The sequence below is a fragment of the Xiphias gladius genome, chromosome 4, assembly GCF_016859285.1.
Source record: "Xiphias gladius isolate SHS-SW01 ecotype Sanya breed wild chromosome 4, ASM1685928v1, whole genome shotgun sequence".
NCBI lineage: Eukaryota > Metazoa > Chordata > Actinopteri > Istiophoriformes > Xiphiidae > Xiphias > Xiphias gladius.
In genome coordinates, this window is record NC_053403.1 from 15,587,539 (window position 1) to 15,614,758 (window position 27,220).

At 40.1% G+C, this 27,220-nt stretch overlaps 1 protein-coding gene across 3 annotated transcripts in view; it reads left to right on the forward strand.

Moving 5' to 3' along the window:
- LOC120788722 (A-kinase anchor protein 7-like) overlaps window positions 1-17,600 on the forward strand; it is a 41,780-nt gene extending 24,180 nt beyond the window's left edge. For 2 of the 3 annotated variants that reach the window (XM_040124747.1, XM_040124750.1), the window contains 2 exons: window positions 11,201-11,236; window positions 14,246-17,600. In XM_040124747.1, coding sequence (XP_039980681.1) covers window positions 11,201-11,236; window positions 14,246-14,466 — 257 coding nt within the window. In that variant the 3' untranslated portion in view covers window positions 14,467-17,600. The remainder of the gene's footprint in view (window positions 1-11,200; window positions 11,237-14,245) is intronic. The other variant, XM_040124748.1, reaches the window with a different exon arrangement.
- Window positions 17,601-27,220: the final 9,620 nt, after the last annotated feature.

Below are 27,220 nucleotides of genomic sequence, written 5' to 3' on the forward strand. Positions count from 1 at the left end.
ACACACACACACACACACACCAGTTTTCCCCACTTCACACACATTAAAAAAAAAAAAATTACACTCTTTTTGTCTCCTACACAAACACATATACACACGCACACACACTCCAGCTCTCCGATTCTCTCTTTCTCCCTCCCTCTCCCACTCTTTTCTCTATTCCTTCCTCTCTCTCTGATATACACTCTCACACACCCCTCCTCCCTGTGTCAGTGCAAAGTAGAGCTAGCACAAGGAGCCACTCGTTCATTTTTTTTCTACGTCTCCTGCCTTGCTCCGTCTTTGGGGCTGCACAGAGGGAAAGGGAGGGGTTTTTTTGTTGCCTTCATCCTCACGGGGTCCGTCGGTTGTTCAGGGGGGCGGTAGGAGAGTGACACAGAAGGGAAAAGACGGGGAGATAAAGAGTGGGAGAGACAGGGGAAGAAGCAGGAATCTCGCTCCATCCGTCTCTCTTAGAACAAGGGGAAAAGGAAAAAGAGGGGTAACCGCGGGGAGAGGGGAGGAGGCGCCATGGGTCAGCTGTGCTGCTTCCCTTTCTCCCAGGCCGAGGAGAAAATCAGTAAGTGTCTCCTTCTCCCGTCCCTATGAGTGGGTGTTTGTTGTGAGAGTGCATGTAGTGTAGAAATATAATACAATGTACATTGTGTGCGTGTTGTGTCAGCTGTCTGTGTGCGCACGGCTACATCCATGATTGTATATGACCTCCAGATGGACAAGGAGTATATGTGTGTAAGAGAGTGTGACCATGCAATTCCCTGTGTACAGTTTAGTATTGTACAGTATTTGTAGAGTAATGGTCTGGCTTGTGATTTAAGAGCTTCTGCATCAAGATGAAGTAGATAAGAGTTGCTGGTAAGTCTCCTTACAGTCCTCTTACTGCAGATATCAACTGTGAGTACTAAACTTGAAGTAAGTTCTTAAACCTTGTACCTATTAGATCTGGTTGATGCCTCCAGAAAATAAGGACTTTAATGTGCTGTGTGGAGTTTTCTTGTAAACAAACAAAAGTTATGTTTACATTCAGTGTTTCTCACCCAAACATACACATTCTTGAGGTCTAAAAAATCCTGTTGAATGCATTTCATTCCTCATAAAACATTTGCAAGGCCAATTTTTTAAAATATTCTAAACCATGCATCATTTGCATCTATGTTTGCTAGCTTGCAGTTTTCTTCTTCACTTCCTTTTATGACGCAATGCTGCGCATCTTTGCACCTTACTGCCACCAGCTGTCAATTAGTGGAATGGCATGAAACCAAAAAGTTGTGAATCGCGCGTTAAACCAAGATTTAAATTGAACAAAGAGAAGCGGTGAAAACAGCCCTCTGGTGTAGAACTCTGCACATTCATCATTCTGCACAATGAAGCTCAAGCACGACAGTGAAGGAACAGTACGCAAAACAGTTTTTCAAGTGGAGGGAGAGTTTAATATAACTTCAAAATAACCGCTCTCCTTTTGTACACGACCGCGTGGCACAGATTAACCAGATCTCTCCTCATCTCTATAACCACAACTTTCCCTGGATGAGTTGTTTGAGAACTGATGTTATCTAACATATGTTGTTACACATCATCAGTGGTCGGTTACAGGAAAATCAAAATGGATAAATTAAGGACCAAAGTAAAGGCACAAATTTTCCACTACATGACTGAAATATAGAGTGGAAACTGTCTGCTTTGCTTAAGCTCCTATGGAATGAAATGAGCTCTCGAGGATAAATACTGATGCAGCTTTTGGTTTGATTACAACTTACAACTTTCTCCCGGCTGTATCGGGGTTAGTTAGATTTTGGTTGAATGTAGAACTTGGTTCTGCCACATGTAAAAGAAGATATACAATCTCTTTTGGGAGAATATAAGATCTTACAAATCTTCGTTACTAGTAACTTATGCCCTTATAACAGTGTCAGACTGACTTGCTAATACAAGACATCTGCTGTATTAAACTGAACTCACAGGCTGTTTTAGTAGTGTGGTACAGCTTAGCTATGGTGAAAGAAAGGCTTCAGTCGATAGAGCTGGAATTCAGAGTCTTCCCTGTAGTGTTTGGGAGAGTAAACCTCCTTAGTTACTTTTTGTCCCAGTTGTCATTCTAGTACAAGAAATTGAAATTGATCTATATAGATACTTAGACTAATAGAAAATCTGCCACCCATGCAACTACCAGGAAAGATTTTTTTTGTTTTTAAGGAAACAAGTAAACTGCACTTTTGTAAAAATGTTTTAATCACTTTTTAATTAGCTTTTCTCTTAATGAAAGTGGGAAAATGTCAGTAACTTCATACTAATGTTGCTGCTAACCTGTTAGTTGGATTAATGATTAAACAGTTATAAAAATCATGCTCATCCTGTCATAAATGGAGACTTTGACACTGACTGAAATGGCGATTTTGAATATCTGTGTGTGTGTGTGTGTGTGTGTGTGTGTGTGTGTGTGTGTGTGTGTGTGTGTGTGTGTGTGTGTGTGTGTGTGTGTGTGTGTGTGTGTGTGTGTGTGTGTAGGCACATATGTGCTCTTTTGAAGCACTGTACTGGTAAAGACAGAAATATTAAACTGGGCTACATGTACACACATTACTGTGTACTCTCTCTTCCTGCTCTTTCTGTTTCTCTTACTCCCTCCTGTATTTTCCCCTATGTGTTCCTCTCTTTCTCTCTCTTTCTTTCTTTCTCTCTCCCTCCCCGCTTGCAGCTGCATTGCTATAAACAGTCGAGCCACTGTGCCCTACTTATGAGGGGAGAGGGATGGAGGGAATGAAGACTAATGAGGGAAAAAGGAGGGAAAGGGCTTAAAGAGAAATGTTGATATTGAGACAGGCAGGGGCATGGAGAGTGAGGCGGACAAAGAGGAGGAGTGTGTGTACTGTAGGTCAGATGCTACCCCTGTGATGTAGTTACAGTCCCCCTCGTGAGCACAGCAAGACGTGTGTGTGTGTGTGTGTGTGTGTGTGTGTGTGTGTGTGTGTGTGTGTGTGTGTGTGTGTGTGTGTGTGTGTGTGTGTGCGCGCGCACAAATCAACCATGGTTAATATGCCAAGGTGTCACACAGTGGTGTTAGCAGTCACTGCAGGTGAAAAACATACTGACACATTCTAGCTCTCATAACAAAGTACTAGATATGCACAAACAAACGCAGACGCATTCATTATTTTTTTCAATGAAATTATTTTTTATCGTTTTCTTGAGAAATATAGGCAATCGTACCATTTATGTACAGTTTAACAAAAGCTGTGTGAGACATTATATTTATTCGGAACATCTGTAATTCTTGTCTCTGTCAAAAGGATTGAAGAGAACACCTATATATCCTGGGAATATTAGAGCTTTATGCAAGAGTGAATTGTGCAAAATGTCAAGTAAGTATGACCCATTTCCACCAAGTTACAGTTTGGCCATTTAAATTTATGCTGCTGCTATAGCGTGGCCTATTACAGGATATCTTGCAGCATTACTTGTGGTTGATATGTTATTGTCAAGTTACGTTAACTTCATTGCCACCATGACAGAAGTTGCCAAGTCAAGACAACAAGAATTATGTTAAAGGACAGTTATAGAAATGCGATACAAAATATCAAAAACCAAATAAATAATTAGCTTTTGGAATGATGTAGATATGCGACAAATTAGATTGGATGAACGTAGTAGGACTGGGTTAAAAAAAACCAAACGTTTGTTGGGATGTAGTAATTGTAGGAATTGGATAGGGTAGGTAGAGTGTTCGACCAAAGAATTAACTAACCAAGTAGCTAACAACTATTTACATTATTGATTATTTTGTGTTGGTTCTTTCTTCAGTTAATCATTAAATCTATAAAATGTAAGAGAAATGTAGCAAATAATGTAAATCATAAGTTCTGAGAGTCCAAGATGACAACTTCAGATATCTTATTTTGTCCAACCAATAACTTAAAAACCCAAGAATTTTCAAATTAGATTAATAAAGAACACATAAAAGCAACAAATCTCAATATTTGAGAAGCTGAAACACGAGAATATTTGCCATTTTTGCTTGAACAGCTGTAAAGATTAATCCATTTTAAAACTTTCTGCTGATTGATTTTTCTGTTGATTGACTAATCGATTAACCGAGTCGAGTTACGTGGAAAACCATTGAGTAATTTATAAATGGCGACATGCGGGTGCAATCTGCATCAAATCAGTTCTCGCTTGGCCTATTGTCTAACTGTCCACCAAATTTGTGTGCGTGTGTGCGTGTGTGTGTGTGTGTGTGTGTGTGTGTGTGATGGGACGGGAAGAATTGTTTCCTTTTGGCTGCCAAGGTTTGCACAACGGTAGGATCACAAAATAAAAATGGTTCAAAATTCAGCTATGTGGTTGAATTTATGAGCCTCTCACAAAGCAGAGTGATTCACAAAGAAAGAGAGTGTTGGTGAAGACAGCAGAGACCACATGCGAGGAAGAAGGGGAGAAAGATGAGAGCAGAACAGGGAGGAAAAAAAGGCGATGAAGGAGCAGAGAGATGCATGCAGCACTGCTTAATTCATCCTTTTTTACTCTCATTCATTCCTCTCTGCCAAGTTTTCCTCTTTCATTATCTCTCTGTGTTAACTCTTTCTTGCTCCACTACCATGCAGTCTCTTTTTCCAGGAAATGTAAAACCACTGAAATTTTCACATTCTTGGTTGATGGTCTAAAAATCTTGGGTCTGTGGGAGACTGTGTATAAGTGTGATTCTGACAGGCATCGACAGCTCAGTGAGCTGGGTCACTGAGCAGAAAAAAAACCCATCTCTGAATACTGTGTGACTGCTTTTTGCCCCAAGTTAGGTCCCGACACGGAGGAGGGAGGCACAGCTGGATTAAAATTGCGGCACACATGCCCTGAAGCTTGGCCAGAGGGAATAAGGGACAAAGGTTTTGTTCTGCAAAGATACATGGAAACAGCTCAGTGTCTCCTTTCTTTAAAAGGTGCAATCAATAGGATCTGTTCATTTTCTCAATGCTTCATCTCCCCCCTGCTTGATTGTGCTGAAGTCTGACTGGATCACAGCCATTCTCTCTGTTTGGCCGGATACTGTTTAAGTTAGACATGTGTCAGAATCAGGCCAGACAGTCAAAGGTCTTTATAAGGGTGTCAAACACATAATATAGCAGCAGTAGGTAACATTTATGGATTTAAGTAACGAAATTTGGTGTCAAAAACAAGGTGTGGACACAGGGATGATGCTATGAGGCAGAGGCATGTGATTCGTTGAGTTGCTTTCATCTGAAGTGATTCATACAACTGAACCCCCTACTGAAACCACACTATACCACTTTAAGTCACAGTGAGGCTGTGCTGAGCTGAAAGAGCCAAGTCATGACTTGTTATGTGGTTGGTAGTTCACTTGCAGACTAGGTTGTGATCAGTTGTGCTATGACACCAGGCTAGAGAACTGAGAGATGTCAAATCAAAGCGTAGTTTGTTTTCTCTCTTGTTACCTATTCACACTAGAAAGGCCCGGCTGTTTGTTTGATCTACAGTCACACAGCGTTCACAGGACGACACACCTGTCCAGCTGTACAGCTTTAACGTCTGCATCCCCTGTCAGACCTCTGAACCAAATGTAAAGAGATACTTTGCCACATTTTTTTTTTTTTCTCAAATTAAAGGGAGCATTGCTGAACCTCTCATTTTTAGCCACTCTCACCACATGGCTCTCTGGATGGGAATGTTGGTCAGTTGGTCCACTAACCACTTTGGTCCAGACTGAAATTAATCCACATATATTAAACGGGTTGCCTTGAAATTTTATAGACATTCATGGTCCCCAGAGCATGGATCCTAACCTTTCCTGTAGTGCCACCATGAGGGTGACATTTTGTGTTTTTAGTAACATATCTTGACAACTGTTGGATGAATTGCAAATTTAGTTTATGACCAAATTCCTGCGAAACTAATGACATTGCCCCATGAGCACAGGCTGGGCTTTACCTCCGCAGGCACACCTCCCTATGAGTCTCATTCAGCTGACCGCACGGTAGCTGCAGAGACATGAATGAGCTTCAGACTTTCTCTCTCACTGATCATTTTACAAGTAAATATAGCTGAAAGCACAGCACAGCCATTGTCTTATCTTATGTGTGATGCCGTCGCGGTTATGAAGTCAGGATTTTAGCAGCGCGGAGCAGCAGCTTGGAAGTGGCCTGGAAGTGAATGCTGGTTAACATGTAGACTTAATGGGCCACGTTTCAGTCACTATTTCAAACTTGCTCTGTTGTCTGACGACAGAAACACAAAAAGATGTAAATGAGAAAATCTGTATTGGGAATACGGCTGTATTAAAATACTGTATATATGAGCACAGAGAATAGGAGAGAAGCAAACACATAAAGGGTGGTCTAGCCACATACTACTTTTGGACCTAGTCTTGTTTCACAGTATTTAACTCTCAAGTCTTATTCTTAATGTCTGACCTAATGCCGTGGCTCTTTTCCTGGAGTGATGGCAGTTTGCTTTTTTTCATCATGTTCAAGTTAGGGGGGAAAAAATGAAAATGAACTCTTTCTACCATTAGTTTCCATTAATGCCAAATTAGTTTACCCTGTTGTTGTTTCTGTCAGTATTATCTGAAGGTGCAGCATCAGGTAGCACATCGCTTGCATGTGATATTTCACTCCTCCTTAAGTCTCCCTCATCCTCATTGTATTGTTTTGAAAGCATGAGTGTGAAAATAGAGCTTTAATGGTTTCCAATTGTCTAAGTGGAGGAAATTTGTCAGCCATGAAATTGTCAGTCAGCTCACTGGTAGAGAGGAACAGACTCAGACACTTCTGGGCACCAGCGCCCTTTATCCCATTATTCTGGCACAAGGGAGAGATTGTCAGAAATGTAATTATATCCCCCTATTGTTGAATTCGCCAAAATGCAGGCAAATCATATCACATCTTGGGAAATGTTGTAGAAAGATGAGTACATCAAAGAACTGCAGAATTTGAATCCTGGCATCTCCTACTAGTGTTTTTTATCTTGTGCTTTCTTAAATTATTATTCTACATGCATTAAATAGAGTTCAGTGCAGTGTCCTTGGTGCATTGATGGGATAAGTGCCTAGCTCAAAGGCCAGTTGATGAGGACATTGGGCACTGTAGCCATTCTCCAGTCAAAGGATAACAGCTTAGGTTTATTGATCTGACATTTTGTGCCTCCAGACAAATGTTTAAATAACTGTATTAATCTTCGCTGAGTGTACTTCTAAGCACAATATCCCGATGTTTTCTGCATGTATTAATGGAATGCATTTGTGTTTGCATTTTGTAATAAACAGTACCCTTGGTGTTTAATAATAATAATCCATAAACAGCTTATTTTCAATAAGTCGAATACAAGCTCACTAGAATACAGTGTAAATATACATTTTTTTGAACTGGGCTGCGGTCAGTATCTCATGTCTTAGAGAGTCTCTGGTATTTCCTGAGGAAGCCACTCCATCATCAGGACTCTATAACCCCACCTGCCCCGCAGCTACATAACCCTCTACATACCCTCACTGTCCTCGTCCTTTACTCCTTATACAAGGTCTGCCCTTCTTCATTTTCCCTCCTTCTCCCTTTCCTCCAGCCTCCCGCATTGTCCTCAAATGCACCCTCTTCCCTCTTTTTTCCTCTCGCTTTGCTTTTTCATTTCTCATTGAACCTCAATTAAGGAGGCCCTTGTGTTGCTTAAATATGTACATCCTCCTCTACCTCCCATCGTGTACTGTAATGTAGTCTTCCTCCTCCTCATTGTCCCGCACTTTCCCTCCTCTTCCTCATCTTACCATTGTTTTTTTGTTCATTTATCCTCCTCTCACCAGATATGCGGCATTAAATTCTGCCTAGACCTTTGCTAGAGCTTTGAGGAAATCAGGTGATTTGGAGTATGAAGGGATTTGGTCATAGCAGCAGATTATTAGGCTGGATGTAAACATAATCAGTTTAGGCTGCTGTATCCAGTGAATTTATTTCATGTCTTTAATGGGGTTATTATCGGTCCCTTTGATACTGCATGTAGATGTGAAGTGCTTGTGTATGGCTAGCGTCACCAAAATAGCTACCATCAGCTGGAACTGAACGTTATAAAGTGCTCCCTCCATCGTGGAAAGTAAAAAGTATTGAAAGCGACCGGCTAAAGTTTTTTGGCAGACTTCAGCAGTTTGTCAGCTCTGATCAAACCACGTAGTGGAGGCAGAACTTGCTACAGAACATGCTAAATAGGTGTGTAAGGAAGTTTGAAGTAATGTCGTTAGAAGGTTCTTACATAGCACAAAATAAATCACAGCAGAGCGGTGCCCAGGAGAGGAGAGCTGAGCAAAGTTAAACAGTGCAGAGTGGAGACGCTGGGAATGAAATAAAAGCAATGCAGGCGTACAGTAGTTGTCACTTGACATTGTACAGACTTACAGCTCGGTGACTGTGTATAGTCATAATCCCAAAAACAGCATCTGTACACCAACAACCTTTCACCCTCTCTGCCTGTCTGAACCAGTACACATTAGAGACAGAGAGGGACGAAGAGATGGTTTGAAAGAGGAGCAAAGTTGAAGGAGAAAGGAGAAACGTCTATGGCCAGGTTTGCAGCTCTATTTCTTTGAGTTAAATGCTAATGTCAGAATAACAAGCTCACAGTGGAGAAACATTTGGACATAGTAAGTTGTAGTAAAAGGGCTTTTCATTCGATATATTGTAATGTAATAGAATTACAGCTGTGACTAATGATTATTAGCTACTTTATAAATTAACTTTAGTTATAAAGTTAATTTATAGTTATGACTATTAACTATAATTATAGTTAATTATAGTTTCAACACAATTTAAAAAATGATTCCACAGCCATGCTGGTGGCCCTGTGAGGCTATACCTACCCACAGCTGTGCTCTGAGCTAAATGCTAACTTGAACTTGCTAACATGCTCTCAATGACAAAGCTAACTATTGGCAGGTAGAATATTTACCATGTTTACGATCTTAGCTTAGCAGTTAGCATGCTAATATTTGCTAATCATCAACCAAAGAACTGGACAGAGTAAAATGTTTGGCACTAGATAAAACGTTAAGGTCAAGTCTAAAGAAATGGTCAAGCTATTTTAATAATGGATTAAGTTTTTCATTTAACGTTCAGCTATCCTTTGGCATTTGAAGACATCCCCTTGGTTTCTGGAAAACAGTGATGGACCAAACAACTATTTGATAAATTGAGAAAATAATCAGCACATTAATCAATAAGGAAAATTATTGCTAGTTGCAGCCCTAGCTGAGATATTTCAGCCTGGATCAAGATGGTAGCCCCACCAAAAGACCGTGCCGCTAGCATGGCTAAAAATATTAACAGAGCAATTAAAACAACCTGGCATGCAATTACTGTTGGACAGAGGACAGCATATCCTGGACTAATCTCATTTCCACTACAGGTTTAATCAGAATCTACTAAATAGCTTGGTTTGCACCATATGGGCTAAGAGGTTTAGTCTGGCTGTATATGAATTAACATCACAGTGAGAGAGGCAGAGACTGAGTTTAGTGTAATACATGCTGATGATATATATTATATACTATTATATATAATATTATTATAATTCTGCACTTTTAAATCTCTTTATGTCATTCTTTGAAATCTCCAACTACTCAAACTTTAATGCTGAAGGTTTTCAGATTACTCACATTTGTTTCACTGTTGTTTTCTTATGTTTACAGCTATAGCTTTTAGAGGCAAAAAACATGTCAGTCCACAGAGAGAGACTTCAAAAGTTATATTCGGAAACAGTTCTAAAGACACGACAGTTAATGAATGAGGAAAAAGAGCTGCAAAGAGAAAGGTGTTGAGGCGGAAGACAGATGCAGACAAGAAAGGTGAGGGAATAGGACACTTAGGCAAGAGAGAGTGAAACCTGCCAAAAGACAGATGGAAGTTGGTACAGCCTCCTGTGTTGTTAAAAGCTGAAGTGCCTGTATGGTTCTCATCCCGTCACCATGACAACACTGACAGCAAAAAAAGGCAGAGAGAGTTGAAAAAAGGTTTAGATAGAGAGGTTAGGAAAAGTAATGACGAGAAGAGATTGGAGGCAGAGTGCTAGAGATAGGGGGAGTATGAAAGATGGAGAGAGAGAGTAGAAGATACAGAAACAAAAGTGCAAGAGTGAGGATATGAGTTTTTTAGAAATTCTGAGTGCACTGTGTGAGAGAGTGTGTGTATGATACTGTTGAATTTATGTATTTGTGTGTGTGAGACAGATAAATTGAGCAGGAGAGATCCTCGTGTCTGTCATCGTTGTTGCTTTGGAATTGATCTATCCACAGCGAGAAAGGCTATTTGTGTGTGCGTGCGTGCGTGTTACGCATTAGCAGGTACACAGGGCAGCTTTACAGCCATCATAATGGACTTTTGTCAGATTGAATTGGCAGATAAAAAGACTTTCTCACAAACACACGCCCCTTTAAACAGACCTTTGACAAGGTTATAGCAAGCAGAAGTCCGTTTATGAAGGGTCAAAACTACAAGCTGATATTTTCTGGATGTTCATAATAAAACCACATATACCATTAATCTTCCTGTTTTAAAATCAACTGACAGTTTATTCTCTAAAGTGCTGCCTCATCTGAAACACACTCTGATGTGTTTGCTTTTCTTCCATCTTGGGTTCCAGCACCTGACAAAGGTTTTTTTTTTTTTTTCAGTGCATTCATTTTTTATTAAAGTTATTTTTCAGTGTGCAGACTTTTGTAATAAATTATGTTGCTCTGTTGTCTGGCTTTTCTAGCCCTGTGCCCAGCCCCAAAAAGTGCACGATTGCACGCTGTATTTACACTGCGGAGTCTTGCGGCTTTTGGCAGTTTAAGAGTCAGTGGATTTGGGTAACGATATATCTTCAGAATATTTGTGCATCCATTTCAGTCTTCATGTAGCCCAGCGGCCAAAACCTTATCTTAAAAATCACTCCCGTCTAGAACCAAAAGTATCTCCCTTGTGTTAACCGACAAAGAGGCTTTTGTGACTGTACTGTTTTGTGAGTGTATGAAATCCACGAGACACTAAAATATCCCCTTTTTGTTTGTGTGTGTGTGTGTGTGTGTGTGTGTGTGTGTGTGTGTGTGTGTGTGTGTGTGTGTGTGTGTGTGTGTGTGTGTGTGTGTGTGTGTGTGTGTGTGTGTGTGTGTGTGTGTGTGTGTGTGTGTGTGTGTGTGTGTGTCTTTACTTAATATTTGATGTCTGTGCTTGTGTTGCAGATTTGGTTCAGACTCCACTCCATGCCAAACGCTCAAGTATGTGTCCTCATTATGTCATATGTCTACAATCAGAGTTAGGATAATCTACATCTAATTATGGGCTAAAAATGCACTCCATAATGTAATCCCTCAGAATAATCAAATTTTTTTTATTGATCACCTGGAGCACGTTTAATCACAGTAATAATTTTTTTCTGAAAATTCCAAATAATCATTATCTTTTTTTTCTTTTACCCGTATATATGTTTAGTCCCAATGCAACTGATCTGTTACTCACAAGCATTTTATAAAGTGCACTCAGGAAGTAGCAATTTTTCTAACTATCATAATTCTAATCAATAAACCAGTATCTGCCAGCATTTCCTTTCAGCTAATGCCATATCTGTCATCTGTAATCATTTCACATACCCTATCAATTTCAATTCAGTTACAGACTTCTGTCTGCCTGGTTTAAGGCAGCAGAGCAGGAGGTGCTTAAGGAGACTGCCCATGAACCGCACTGCCTGGGTCGATGGCCTTGTGTTAGCGAGCAGCCCCCACCACTGTAGTGTACTTGGGCAAGGCAGTCTATAGGGGCGTTCTTCGGTGGCTGATCCTGTACTGTGAAATACAAGAATTTTCTTCCAGGGACCGATAAAGTATCTCCTTTATAGTTTTTATAATAAATTAAAGCCATTTGCTCGTGTCTACAGACCTAAAAGTTTCGAATGCAACAGCTTCACTTGCTGATATTTGCCTTTCGCATGTTTTGGTATTTACATACAAAGATTTTTTTTTACAGAAATTCCCCTGTTCATGCTGTAATAACTTCACATCACACAATTATTTATGTGAAAATAAGGCATAAATCATGCAAACAGGATAGAGGCCTTCAGCAGCTGTTGGACCTGGACTGGGTTCAGCATGTGTATATTCTGCTGTGCCCTAGTCTTTATGGGAGCTGCTATTACACTCTGACATTGAAGTTTGTACTGTTTAAACAAACTACTTTTACTACTTTTCTTTCTTTTGAAATGTAGTCTACACATATCTTGAGAGCATTCCTAGAGATGCGTAAAAATGAATCTGCATACATAGTAATGTCTTTTTGTTATTTTTGAGAGGAATATGTTTCATGAGCAAAATAATATTTTTTATGTGTGAGCACGGGCTGATTACTGTTGGACACAAAGACCAGGAGCTGATCAGCAATAATAGATTTAGAATAAATCTTAGGTTTAGAATGAATTCAGTCTGCCGCCGTCCCGAGGGTAAAAATACCTCGTCAAACAGCGGTCAGAGGTGTGAGTCACTCAAACTGACAGGCAGGCCACAGGTAATCAAATACCACCCCGGTACAACAATAGCGGGGCTTCTCAGAAAGCACATCTTAATAAACCATGAGTGAGATGTACTACAACAGAACATCATGTTAGGTACAAATCAGTTCAGCGAAAAATAAGCAAGTGAAGCTGATGTGAGCACATAGTGACCATAATTGGATGAGCGTACATATGCCGAATGCTGGGTTCTGTTTGGCCTGCTGTTTCCCGGCTGGATATTTGGCACAAATAAAACAAATCCATGGATGAATAATGCATGTGTCCACAGAACAAGCCGGCAGTGGGTGTGAAATTTAGCCGTGACATGGATGTGACAGTGAGTGTAATTTATTCCAGTGGTCTGTATAGTAGATCACAACCCAGCAGAACACCTGGAGGATGAAAGAGAGATCAGTTGGGTAAGATAGAAGGGAGAATGTGCCAACAATTAGTCACTGACATTTCTGAGGCAAGTCGTCATGGACTGAGACCTGCAGAGCAATTTTACACCTTATTAAATTCCTACCTAGCAGTACACTGCCTTGTGCTGGTTAGATGTGTCATGTATAGTAGCAGCCAGGTGCATGTCACCGATATTACTACATACAGCAAACCCAGAATGCACCAAATCTGAACAACATTTTGATTTTGATCTGATTTAAGTGTCAGTTTGCCAAAAAGTCTTAAAGGTGCCTCGTGGAATTTTCTGTTAAGCAAAGTTGCTTTTTAGGTTCAGTGTTGCTCACCAAAACCCATGAAAGTCTCTCGCTTGCCCGTGTGCTGTCGCACATGAACAAGCCAAACTCTGACCGGCTCAGGAAAACATTGCTGCATAGTGCTACACAGTGTATCTCCAAGGAGGGAGGATGATATACAAAAAAGAATACAAAAATGAAAAGCAATCATTAACAGTAACACTAGGTTTGGTAAGAAAACTACACCAGAATGTAAAAAAAAAAATTACGTAATACTTTATGGATGGGATTCTGACCTCAGCAAACCTTTATCAACCTCGATCGCTGTCTCACTCCTGCTGTATATCCTGTCTGTTCTATAATGAATAGTAAAGCACCACTCTGCTTTCAAATATAAACAAACCTTTAGACCTAGTGGGATTTTGTGGTTTAGAAGATTAGCTTGGGGATTTTATGTTTGGCCTTAGTAATCGAATGCTGAGGTGGTTATAGTGTTTTTGAATCGCTGCAGTAATCTGTATGTGTTTTTGTGTGTTAGACAATCTGGATACTTGAGTGATTCTCTATTACTCTCTTTCTGAAGGGCTTAGTGCTGGCTGTCCATCTGGCAGCGTGCCTGCCTAACTGTCTTTCTACTTACTTTCTGCCCGTCTTACTGTTTTGTTTTTTTTCTAACTGGCTTTATGTCTGTCTGACTCCCCCTCTATCTCCCTGTCTGTTTGTCTGCCATTTTGTCCATGGCAACAGCAGAACCAGCAATGTGATGAAGACTTTACTTGTTGAATGAATTGTTTTTTCAGACACTGCAGGAGGTAGATTAATTTCAAAATGTATGTCTAGAAGAGCTGATAGATGGCTGTTTACCTCATACTATCAACACTCTGTCACATCTTTACTATTGTTGTCTATGCTGTCACATCTCACAAAATAAAGGAGCAAGTTTAGGCATCCATGTGTTATGTTTGTGAATGATAATGCACACAGTGTGTTTGTGACTAAATATGGAAAACGGATATAATTTATGCATGTGCTGTGCTTGTTCTACCCAGGTGGGCATCGCCGGTCTGAGCCCGACGAGGCAGAGCTACTGAGGGTCAGCAAGAGATTAGTTGAGGACGCTGTCAGTCGCGCTCTGCAACAATATAAACAGGAAACACTTCAAAATGGGGGTGGGCCTAACGCCACGGCCATGCAGCTCCCTGGAAAAACTGAGGAAACTGCCACAAAGACAGACACTACCGCTAACTCCACCACAGACAACAGGAAGTGACATCACCGGACTAAGGCACCGAGACTGAAAAAACCAGCCGCCCATAACACATCAGCGTTTCCTGGCTAAGCAGGAGAAGAGTCAGTAAGCTCTGGGCAGAAAGCCTGAACTAGTCAACCCGTCAGCCCAGTTTGCTGTCTAACGAAACCAGCTAGCCAGCCACAACGGCTAGACAGTCATGCTAGCTGTCTGCCCACCTGACCTAGCTTGACACAGTGCTAGTTAAATACATAAAGTAGCTTAAGACCAGTGCTACTAGGTGACTGTACCAACAGGCCAGCTAGCTAAGCCTGTTGGTTAACTCACAAACTCTGGTGTCTTACATCCAACAGCGAGGGTACCGCCCCTCGATTCTCACTCAGCTGTGGGTGTGGCCGTGTGTGTTTGCACGTCAAACCAAGAAAAACATATGCGAAGCACTCTCCTAGAGAGACGCATACACATGTAGGGTTCACTGTGACCTGTCACTGACAAATTGCCCTTTTAGAATACGATAAATCATGTTTTGTAGACAGCTTGGTTTACCATGACCTGCACTTAAAAAAAAAAAGACTAAATATCCTCTATTCCCCTCTGACTTAAACCCTCCTTTCTCCTTCACTAGATTACTGCAGGTGAAGAAAATCTTTTCCTTTTCCTTGAGCATATGTTTCTTTTAGAAAATCAGTGGTCTTCATAGACAGAGGATTATTCATCTGTTCATTCTGAAGGGGATATGTGAAAATCTGGTTTGACTGACGGTGTTGTGATTGGTTGGATTCTTCAAAATTAAGTGTGAAATACAGTATGTTGGACTTGGGTCTGTGCATGTGTTTTTTTTTTTTAGTTGTTTTTTTTTTTACAGCGGGCCTGGGTGCAGCGCACTTTCAATTCATCCAGTTCAGGAAATGGATTTTCTTTCAACTTCCAGCATTTCATTTTATGTTTCACATAACATGTCCGTATGCATACCAAACTGCAGCGTTGTCTTTATTCTAAGTTGTTTATAGAAAGTGGCCCCAGCTGTGTTTCAAGTATTATATAGTACTGTTGTCCTGCCAAGGGTGCACTGAGACAATCACTATGTTAAAGTAAATTCAGCTCTAAATGCTGAATTTATTTTTCAAAACAGAAACCAAGCGATACCAGCTTTTTAAAACCTAATCTGGACGCCCCTGTTGGGTCCATAAAAACTCATTACACACATCGCATTAATTTATCTCCACTAATAACGCTAATTTTACAAAAGATGTCAGGTGAATCGGAGGCACTAAATTGGGGTTGCTAAAAAACAATAAGCCACTCTAACAACATACTACAATCTGCCAAGAGTGCATTTTTACTACAATACTACAAAAACCTCCATTAATGACCTGGTTGCTTGTCTAGGTGAAAACAATTAACTTTTTATGTGACAGGCTGTTATTACTATTAGACACAGGCATTAATTTCATTTCTCATCTTCCTCTCTGATCATTTATAAATGAAATTATTTTTGTTTGCATATTGTATTGTCAGTTTTTTCCTGTGAAATGGAATCTGAAGCAAGAACATGCAGATGATTTATGATCTATTTGTCTTTTGAAGCCATTCATAAATTGTTCGGGTTAAAGTCGATAACACAGACTGAAGCTTGGCTGTTTGTGGCTCGGTGTTTAGTGTGCGTATTTGTGCTCCTCTGAGGAGCTTTTATCCCGTCGCACTGTACATGTAAGAGCAGTTACAGCCAAGCACTTATTCAGATGGTGATGCTGATGTCAGGGGAGTTTAATTCCGACAATCGCTGTTGTCAGCTGAAAACCCTCCAGCTCTTATTTTCAGTGTCTTCCATCCACTTTTTTTTCTTTCTTTTTTTTTCTTTTTGTTAAACGCGAAAATGAAAATGGCCTCTGGTGCACAGCGTTTGACCCCACAGCTGATGCAATCCATTCAGAAACACATGGGGCGCCTGTGTGAAATTACGGGAGATTGTCTAAATTTTTTAAAAGCTTCCTGAGGGCTGAGGTTTTTGACTGACACCAACATGATGATGATACAGCCATGATAAAGGGGATTGGTGTACTCTGACATTAAATATGTTATTTTATCCTTTCTAACTATTTTATTTATTTGTTTCGCTGTTGCAGCAGAAAAGCCGGCTTCCATGTTAGCAGAATGAATTTTATGTGAAAAACAAAAAGATATTTTATTTTGAACTGAGAAAATGAGCACTCAGTTTGCGTTTGAAGATGAAAAAGCACAACATTTTGATTTTCTCTGTAATTGTCTTTTTTTCAGAGAGCAGGTAAATATATACATGCTGTTAAATCAACCTCTGTTCAAAGTGGCCTTCTGTCACTAAAACAAATTGATGTGATTTTTGTTTTAACTGTAAGTGCTTAAGGTGACAATACATAGGTAACATTTTTAGCCAGTGTGAATGATTGGGCGATGATGGCTCATTTTTCTGTGACATTTGCCAAAGTCTCTTAAATGTTAACCTATCACTAAAGAGTCGGATTCTTGAGTTAAATGTTTAAAAAAAAAAAAAAAAAAAAAGTACACCAAAAGACAGAAATCATGTTCTTTCTGTCATAAGGTGAATCAGTGTCTGTGTACATGGACACAGAGAAAGAGAGACTCAGTTCGCCAGCTCCGATTTTCAGCCACATGAGGTTCAACTCCCTGTAGTGCGAACAGGTGTGAGCTGGACAATGTGCTCTCATCCCTCTGACATCCACTGTCACCGTGGGCTCAACAATAACATCAATAACGAAGGTGACTTCTGTCTTAAGGTGGACTTTGAACGTTTTAGTTTTGATCTTCTACTGTCACCGGATCCTTAATCTCTTTAAAATCCCCTTTAATACACAAGCTGTCCTGTTGGCCTGTATGGTTATTCTGTCTCTGAGCATGTGTGTAAGCATGTGTGTGTTAGTGCGACTGTGTGACTGCGGGATGTTTGATCCGTGGTTCCCCGGAGAAGTTCTTGTCACTATCAATCATGACAACTTTCAGCTGTCTGTGTCTGAATGTCTCTACAAATTTGCCTTTTTCTGTTTCTCTTTCCATTTGTCCCCGTGTACGTCTGACTGTGAGGGTCTGTTGTTTGTACTGTGTTGTATATTGTCCTGCCACATTTGAACAATAAAACAGGATATGAGATTCAAAACCAATATCCTTCTCTCTGTCTCCTGATTTCAGTAAGGGTGTACTTGTTGGTCCACAGTGATTGTGTATGCGTGTAGTGTCTACAGTCTACAGTACATTTACATCAAGACAGATATCAAGGTTGCCATGTATTGTAAATGGACTGTGTTGCCCCCCTATATGTCTTCTAACAGAATTCCAGGCTTTTTAAAACATGTTATTGGACAGTGGCCAAATCTTCTAGAAGTACTGCACTATTAGTGACAATTGTTTTTGGATTGATAGGAAGCTAAAAGGCAAATAGAGATTTTTATGGAAGCATTTGTTTCTTAAATGTCGTTTCCATTTTGGGGGGAAGACAGTACCTTAAATCGATCAGGCAGTATTTGAAAAGTAAATTGCAGTAAATTTTGAGGACGGGAAATTATTTTTCAAATACTGCCTGAACAATTTAAGGTACTGTCTTCCCCCCAAAATGGAAATGACATTTATGAAACAAATGCTTCCTTAAATATCTGTTTTATAACTGCAACACTTGGCAACAATGTACAGTACTTTAATGCCAATGTGAGAGAGAGTGCACATTCGGAATGTCCCCTTTTGTAATGAAACTCTCTTAAATAAAGAGCTTAAAAAGTAAAATGTTTCCATTTTCTCCATGCTTTTCAGCATCTTTGCATTATAGGCAAATGGTGCATGCGTCATTTTAGGCTCAAGTCTTAGGTCCTTTTAGCCAGTGTTTACCAATATACAGACAGGTGACGATTTAAAGGGAAAACCTGAATAAATGAGTGGAGAAACATAACAAATGCAGATATTTCCACACAGATTCAGTGCGTGGTACAATTAAGCAATTCGCATCCAATCATGCTCTGTGGCCTGGATAAAAATGCTGGGCAGACCCAGTCGATTTTGATTTTGTATCAAGATGGCAAGAGGAAAAGATCTAAGTGGGTTTGAAAGAGGGGTTCATTGTTGGGGCACGGATGGCAGGAGCTTCAGTCAAAGGGACTGCTCCGCTTAATTTCTGTTTCAAAGGCAACAGTGACTAAAGTAACATCTGCATTTAAATCTATGGGAAAGACATCAGTAAATAGGGTCGGAAACTGTGGTCAACAGCGCACATTTGACAACTGCGATGCTCGTGCATTAGTTTGATATGTGAGGAAAAACAGAGGAGCAACTCCTCCTCAGCAAGAACAGTCTGTCGGTAGTCACATAGAGAGGGATATTATAGTAGGGTTGCAAACCACAAACTCCTCATTACAAAGATGAATACACATTTGAGAGTTCAGTGGTGCAAAAACCATAGACACTGGTCTACAGAGATGTGGAAAAAAGTGATATGGTCAGATGAGTCATCCTTCACAATATTCAAGACAAGTGGGCGAGTGCATGTGTGGCGTACACCAACAGAATGGTACAGGCCTGAATACTTGACCCCTACAGTGAGGGGATCTGGTGGATCTGTTATACTGTGGGAGGCATTTTGCTGACATGGTTTGGGACCACTTGTCCCATTAGAGGGAAGGGTCACTGCAAATCAGTACAAAGTTGTTCTGAGTGATCACCTTTATCCTATGACGAAACATTTATATGCTGATGGATAGCTCCATCTAACTTCAACTTGCGCTGAGGTTTAATAAGCCAAAAAACACCTGTGAGTGTGCGTGAGTCTGTCTGTGTGTGTGTGCATGCAGGTCCTTTTAACTGATCCGTGAGCTGTTTTACATCTAGGGTTTGAAACAATAGGACAGACAATAACACAAGTGGACAGAAATGATGCAGCGTTTCATACAGGCAGCATAAGAGCAGCTTATTTCATCGACATTCAGCATAATGAGTCGTTTGACAAACAATAACAAACCTTAATCTTCCTTCTGTTGACATTTAGGAGCTATAAAGCAGAAGTGGAGAAGGCAGCCTCATACCCGTTGCACCAGTAGTGCTAAGACTGGAATGACGGTAAGTAAACATAAAATCACATAAAATGGAATTGAAGAGCACAGTGTTGCTGTTTTATATCGTGCAAGCTCTTTTATTTCACAGCTTCCCTCATAATATGAGAATTTATAGAATCAGATGGAGTAATGCTGCATATCTGATACTGTGATTTAGTCCTGAGCTGTGTGTGCGATATAGTGACGGGTGCAGATTCAGTGGGATTCATCCGAACTCGAGGAGAGTAAACAGCTTGCCCTCTGTGACTGTCAAAGTCGCGGTGATTTAACCAGAGTCCGGGCTGGAGGATGGAGGGCAAATTTGTAACCACCTGTCCAACGTGATTAAAATGGGCTTGAGGACAGGTAGCATCAGTTTAGGCTCGTCTTGTTGGAATTGGCTCTCCAGCCATCACCCGTGTACAGCTCTCTCTGTTGTCACATCTCTTGGACGCTTGTTCTGCTGCACTCGTGTCGCACGGGAGAGCTGGCAGATATTAGATTTCAACCAAAAAGATTACGACAGATTACATGACAAAGACCACACTCTGCTTAGGAACTCAACTTCTGGCATCCCCTAGAAGGAATATCTGCATTTGAACATAGAAAGTAAATTTCCCACTTTTGCTAGGGAGGTTTTGTGTTCGTCCGTTTGTCTCTTGTCTGGCAAGCAGCACGTCTCAAAAACTGTAGTGAAATGTAGTGGGGTAGTAGTACTTTAGGCCGAGAAAATAAAAAAATTGGATTAGATATTGGTCATTCTAATCTGGACATTTACAGCTGTGGATGAATTTCGTTTCATCAAAAGGAGGCTAATGGAGATAGAAGTGATTTTTCACCTCTAAAAATGTTTTCATGGCTGCTGAATCAGTTTGAACGTTACGTTTTCAGCATAAAATCCATTTTTTGACTACAGCTCTTGAAACTGCTTCCTAGGTTGGCAGTTTTGTGGTTTATGTTATGACTGCTTTGCTGTAAAAAAAAAAAAAACTCATCCCTACAGAAAATGTCAGTTAGAGCTTCCTATGCAAGTTGTTAGCCCTTCATACCCACTGTGTCTCATCGTAAAGGGAAATCATGATTTCCCTTGTGCTGAATATTCGTGAGGCCCATGATGGGAAGAAAAGTGAATAAGAATACTAACAGAATTATTAAAGCAGAATATTCCAGTTATTAATTGTCAATTTTACCTTGAATATTTTACCCAAAGAGCTTCCTTTGGTTCTGCAGACAATATGAGCGCTGGCAGGCAGGATCCCCTTTTTACTCCTACCTTTCATTGTTAGTGTACTGTATATTAGCCATATAACTGTAAATCATCACAAGACTGTTATTTTCATGCTTCCCTAAAATATATTTATTATGTCAACAAATTCTATCACTCCAAATATTACACACCGTGATCAAGCCAGTTAGGCTCAGTTAGAGCATGTCACCCACTTCAGCGTCAGAGTGCCCAGCATGTGAAAATCATCTGAAAATGAGGAAGTCAGTAACATCTTCTTTCTAAAGCCTGAGAAAATAGCCTTTATGACGTCATCAGGGTTATCTCAATTTACCTTGCAGGAAGAGGCTAATGAGTTACACCGGGGTCACAAGTCTGGCCGTGTGACCCTCTTAATCTGACACTCAGGCAGCACAAGAACTTCACTCTACTTTATAGTTTACTTCTGTCACGGCGGTTCTATTGTTCTTTATTTTTGTAATTTTTGGTCAGTAGTCACTTGAATTCAAATACACGACCAGCATTTTGGCTGACGGTATTTTGGCAGACGGTCAAAATGCAGACCAGGTAATTATTTTAAACTTTTTGGGATTTTTAAAATAAAACCGTGACCACAAAAAAAAAAAAAAAAAAAAATTGGCCAGCATCCATATACAACCCTGTGTGCTTCTGATGTGTTGTGCAGTTTGTATTCATGTTGGCGTCTGTCTGTGTGCCCGTGTGTGTGTGGCTCTCTCTGAAGCCCACGGGGTTGTTCTCTGTTTTTGCCCTGAAAGACCAAAAAAAATCCTCTTTTTTTTCCTTTTTACCCTCTTTTCTATTTCTATTTTAGTCTCCGTTCATGACATCAACTGCCTTACTGAACACATGCACTTGTGAGTGTATGGCTCTGTGTGTTTGAGAAAGAAAGAGAGTGCGAGTGGGTCGGCTCTATACCGTATAAAACTGTCCGGCCAGCTTACTATATTTAACGCCTCACAGATCCAACTTTTTTATCCTATTTCAATTGACGGCAGGAAAACAGTGAATGCCAAATCCACACAATACAACCAAACACATACGTGAACTGTAGTATATATATACTGTAAAATCCTGAAAATAGAGACCATCTCACTGTGGGTGTGGGCTGAGAGCTGGCAATTATCAGAAGAATAATGTTAAGAAAATGAAGGGCAGGCGGAGGGAGGGGGAGGGAGAGACAGCAATTATTTGTGGTGAAGAGCCACGACTGCAAGGTGACTCAAACATGACTGGAATATGAACAAGCTAGCCCCCCCCAACCCCCACCCCCGCCACCAACACACACACACACACACGCACACACACACACACACACACACACACACACACACACCCACATACACAGATACACAGAATCTATTAGGAAGAATGATGCTCTCTCTCTCTCTCTCTCTCTCTCTGTCCTACACGAAGGAAAGTACAAATTGCAGCTCTTTTGACACCAGTAGGAACGCACAGAAATGAGTGTTTGGCTACACAACAGGTATAATACAGTGATGAGAGCTGGAGTGATACTGGAATTTTTGGTTTTGTATACAGTGTTTCAAACTATTTTTCTAGCCTTGAGGAATGTTAATTAAAAAAAAGTGTATCACTGAAAAATCCCATTTGAAAATAGTAAATACAAAGAAATACTAATACATCAAATAGAATTTGAAATTTCTGTTTCTTCTGTCTTTTGAAGAAACGCGTTTTGATATAAATTTACCAACATTTGCCGTTCGTACTCTACTTGAGTATTTCCATTTTATGCTACTGCTACGCCACTACATTTTAGAGGCGTATGTTGTGTTCTATGTTTTAAATGACTACATTTATCATTTAATTACGCATCAATATTTACTAGTTAGTCCCGTAGATTATTATCTTAGATTAGCAGAAAGACTGGACGCAGGGGGAAACAATTTTCATCTTAACTATATCCACATACTAGCATTTCCAAAATTGTAATAATTAACATGTTGTATCTCGTTTGTTCAGTCCATGCAGAAAGAGAAATGGGAAAACAACAAAACCGCTGGTGCTGGAAGCGCTGGTGATGGTTTCCCCAAACAGAGCCAGGCTAACCGATTTACCCGGCCCTGTCTTTATGCTGAGCTAAGCTACCTGGCTGCTGGCTGTAGCTACATTATACTGGAGCTAGAGTATTAAACTCCCGCTAAGAAAGCGATCAAGTACATTTTCTTAAATGTCGAATCGCTTATCACTCAAAAAATAAGATGCATTGCATTGGTTAAAATACCCAACATACTACAGTATAAGGTAGTTAAAACCTTATATATTTACACTACCATGAGTCATTCTGCTGCATAATGCGCACTTCTGTGATACTAAATTTTGCTTCTCCCACAAGCTATATGCTTATCTTAGAGCAATGACAAAGGCACGTTACTACAGACAAAGTGTTTTACAGCCGAACAGTTTGCCCATCACCTGCAGCTGTGAAAAACACACTGCACAGGGCCTGACAAACTGTAACAACACTTTCTAAATGACCTCAAAAGCCACTTTCTGTTAATCTGCCATGATAAACACCTGCTGTGATTGGGGTGTAACACAGAAACGCCGATTCATGGCTTGTAGTTCATGCGTCAAGTAATCTTTTGGGAACATGCCAAAAAATATTGTGTCTGGATAGTAAACATGGGTAGCAAGAGCTGCAATGCGAGGCAAACCAAAAAAAAGAGTGGTAGTTGGTTAGAAAACCTTCAGCCCGAGGAGTGTATTTAAGCTCCCAGTCTCTGCCTGATTTTCATTTTCTGCTTTTCTTATCGAAGCAGAGGTCGCCAGGTCAATCAGACTTTGGAGCACATGTTGTGAAGCTGTAACTTATCACCCAGGATGCATGTAGACATGGAAAATCCGGAATCAATGTTCTCTTCTCCGTGGAGGCGACCGGGTTTTTCAGTCGACATCACAATTAAAGTTCAGGTTTAATGATGACACAGACGCAGCTGGTGCAGCCTTCCCTCAGTGGAGCCTGGTAATCAGCTCGTCCTCCGTCGCAGACCGAGCGGACCGACACGGACACGATACACATCAGCAGTCCATTATACATATACACACACGATAAATTAAGCACAGCAGTGAGTCAAAGTGCATAAATATGGGTACTGGCAGGCAGCCGTCGTTTTAATGAATTGTTTTTAAAGCAGGTTGTGTGAGTGGGCAGGCAGCTGCACTGTAGAGTCAAGCCGAGGTAGCAAATAAAGGAGTGAGCAGGGTGAGAGGGGTCAGGAGTTTGTGTGTCCGAGCTGTTTTAAACTGCTCAGGAGGAGGTGAGGATACTGTCGGTGACGGCTGCATAACACTGCAGGAGGATGTTTTGACTGAATGTTTTCATTATCTTTCCGAGGAAAGTCTTTGCGATGCTTTTTTTAGACGTGGCCATTTTTACTCAGCAGAATAAGCCTACGATCACTTACCATATTAAAAAAACTCACACATTTTGTCAGATTGCACTGTTGAGCTTCTCCTACTCCTTAAAACTATAGTCCTTAATACCCAATTTTTGATACTGTTTATGGTGTGCATTTTTTCAATAATAGCCATTCAAGGTATTAGCAGTTGCCTCTATGCAATAATAATGTCTTTATTTAAATTAAAACATTAAAACAAGTAAAAACAGAAGCTGTAGGATTTGTGATCACGGATTTAAATTGAATTGAACCAAAGAAGAAGCGTTCCAGGTGGTCTGAGCAGACCTGGACTGATGTGGGCTCAGAAAAGAGTTTGTGGCGAACAATTCCTTGAGTTGACAATTTATAAGTGATCCCGAATTTTAGCTTAACAGGACAAATTGGATATTAGTGTATAGTTATTTGGATCCCTCCTTTCACCTCCCTTATGCAGTGGAATGACATGAGCAGTTTTCCAAGTTCTGGGAACAAAACCAGTAGAAATAGAAATGGGTTAAAAATGTGAGTTATTTGCTCAGTAATTAGTAGAGCAGAAAGACGAAGAAAAAAAGGATCAGATTGCCCTCACCAGATTCCTTGGGATCAGAAGAGCTTTAATAACTACACTGCGAGAGACAGGATCAAGACTAAACTGAGAGGCGTGTTTTGAAATAGCGACATAATCATGATTAATAAAAAGATGGCCTATGTTAGGATTCACAATCCCACTATCAGATATCCAAATGACCATATACAATGCAATCATCACTCTTAATGTGAGTAGGCAGCAGAAATGTTGTTCTTAGAGTTGACCATCCTCCAGAATTTTGCAGGGATTGAGTGAGAGCGAGTGACGAAGTTCAAGTAATAATCGGCTTTAGCTTTTCTCACAAAGGACGTGCATTTAGAAATGAAGCCCAGTGGGATGCCTCTTAAATGTGTCCAGCGAGGGACCAAGATTCGTTTCTTGATAAGAACAAGGTTGGTGGTTCAGGGGAAAAACCATCGACTAGATCCATTTTTCACACCGATCTTTTTAAAAGGTGCATACTTATTCACAACAGAAAGTATTTTTGTAAAAAAAAAAAAAAAAATTGAAAATTAATTTAGCATGACTAATTCCAGATGTAAGATGAATGTCACTATAGTGGAGGTTATTTTGAAAAGTTTGTTCATTAAAATTTCTTATGTTTCTCTTAACTATAATTCATGATGAGGTTCTCTTCAGGTGTGTGTTCCTAATACATGCAATAAGACAATGATCACTCGTCCCTATGTCAAAAACACCAGTTGAAATTACTTTTTCACTTCTATTAGAAAAAAAGTAACCAATTCGAGGAGATCTTAAAGGGGTTTTTTAGATTAGGCCTGGTGAGTTCATTGGTCAATTGAAAAAAATTGAGGCTGGAGGATACCTTTAAACAATCAGAAGCATTAGCTAACCAATCAATGTTAAAATCCCCTAAGACTATCGTTTCAAAGTTAGACAACCGAGAGAGTAACTCTGCAAAATGATCAATAGACCTAGCTTCAGCTGAGGGAGGTCTATAAATCCCAATGACAGCAATTGAATTATTAGACCCACGATTTAATTTTGAGGCAATGAATTCAAAACATTCGAGTAGAGTAATAGAATATACGCAGAAAAACAGGATTTGACTTAAATGGCCAACCCACCATCCCTTCCAATTCTGTCAATTCCTAAAAGATTATTTACATTTAAAGGCACGTCAGACTCACTAATGAGCATATAGAGTAGTTTGCATTCTTAATGGTGGAGGTCAGCCTTTCATGCTCGGATTCAAACCTGTAATCCCACGCAAATGGTGCATGCACATGCTGGATGTGATTCAGAGGACAAAATTATGCCCGCATTTCACAAAATGCGGAGGACAAAATTGAATTATGAGTTCATTATTATCCTATCAAAGGACATAGTTAATCGTGCCCTTTAGTTGTCTTTATCTAAACAACAGTTCCAGCAACATGGTTTGGCTGTGCTGTAAACAGATACGCAAGTTGCTCTTCTGTTGTATTTTTATTTCTTTTATTTTATTTATTTATTTATTTATTTTTGCAGTATAGCCACTCAAGGAGTGTTTGCATTCCTGGGTGGTCAATACATATTTAATTTTGAACTGAACCCTCGGACATGTAATGATTAAAACACACTGGCCACCACTATTAAGTGTTGCCAAATCAAAGTGGACTGAAATCTTCAGGATTATAACTTAAATGAAAGCAGTTATTTTTTGTCTTCCTGAAAGCAGTAGAGGCTTTAATGTACCCATGCAGCTGCTGTTAATAAATACTCTGAGCGTCTGAGTCAACCTGACTTTTTTGAAAGTGCACTTTAAAGCAGAATGAAATCCGCTGGCAGAATAAACTGAAAGACTGAAATTTGTGTATCAGCTGAACCAACTACCTCAATTGAAATGTTTTCTATTCAAGGCGATCAGAATAAAGTGCCATTATGGTATTTATTAGTCTGGGTATTGACTCAGTAAAGTGAAGACTGGATAATTAGGGTATATGTAAACATACGGTGCAAAGTCAGACTCCATGGGGTTTTCCCCCTGGGCCACAAAAACAGATGAAAGGACCATAATGACGGTTTTGTTTTAGCCCATTAATTACAATTTGAGTATACTTAACGTCACTCGATTGTTTTTCTGCCCTTAGGCCAGGCTTGGCTTCCATTCATGGCAGTAAAACATTACAACTTGCAGACACTTGTCACTTGCGTGAGATACAGATATAATCCATCAAAGTGAACGTATAACTGCCTTTATTTTGGTCAAAATTACAGCTGTGCTACATTTGCCTGGGTATGTATTTGGCTTATGGGAAGCTCTGACATTCTTGTTTTAAGTGGTAGCTGCCAAAATGTGTTCATGATGTGTGTCATCAAAAATACCAAACAAACCTCAGGCAAATGCTGTGAATCTCGTAGCTTCTTGTATTAAAAAAGCTGTAGATCGGCAGCCAGCTCTCAAGTCATGTTGGTGTTCGAGTGTTTGAGTGTCCTACATGCACTAAATCCACCGAGACCGAATTTTGAA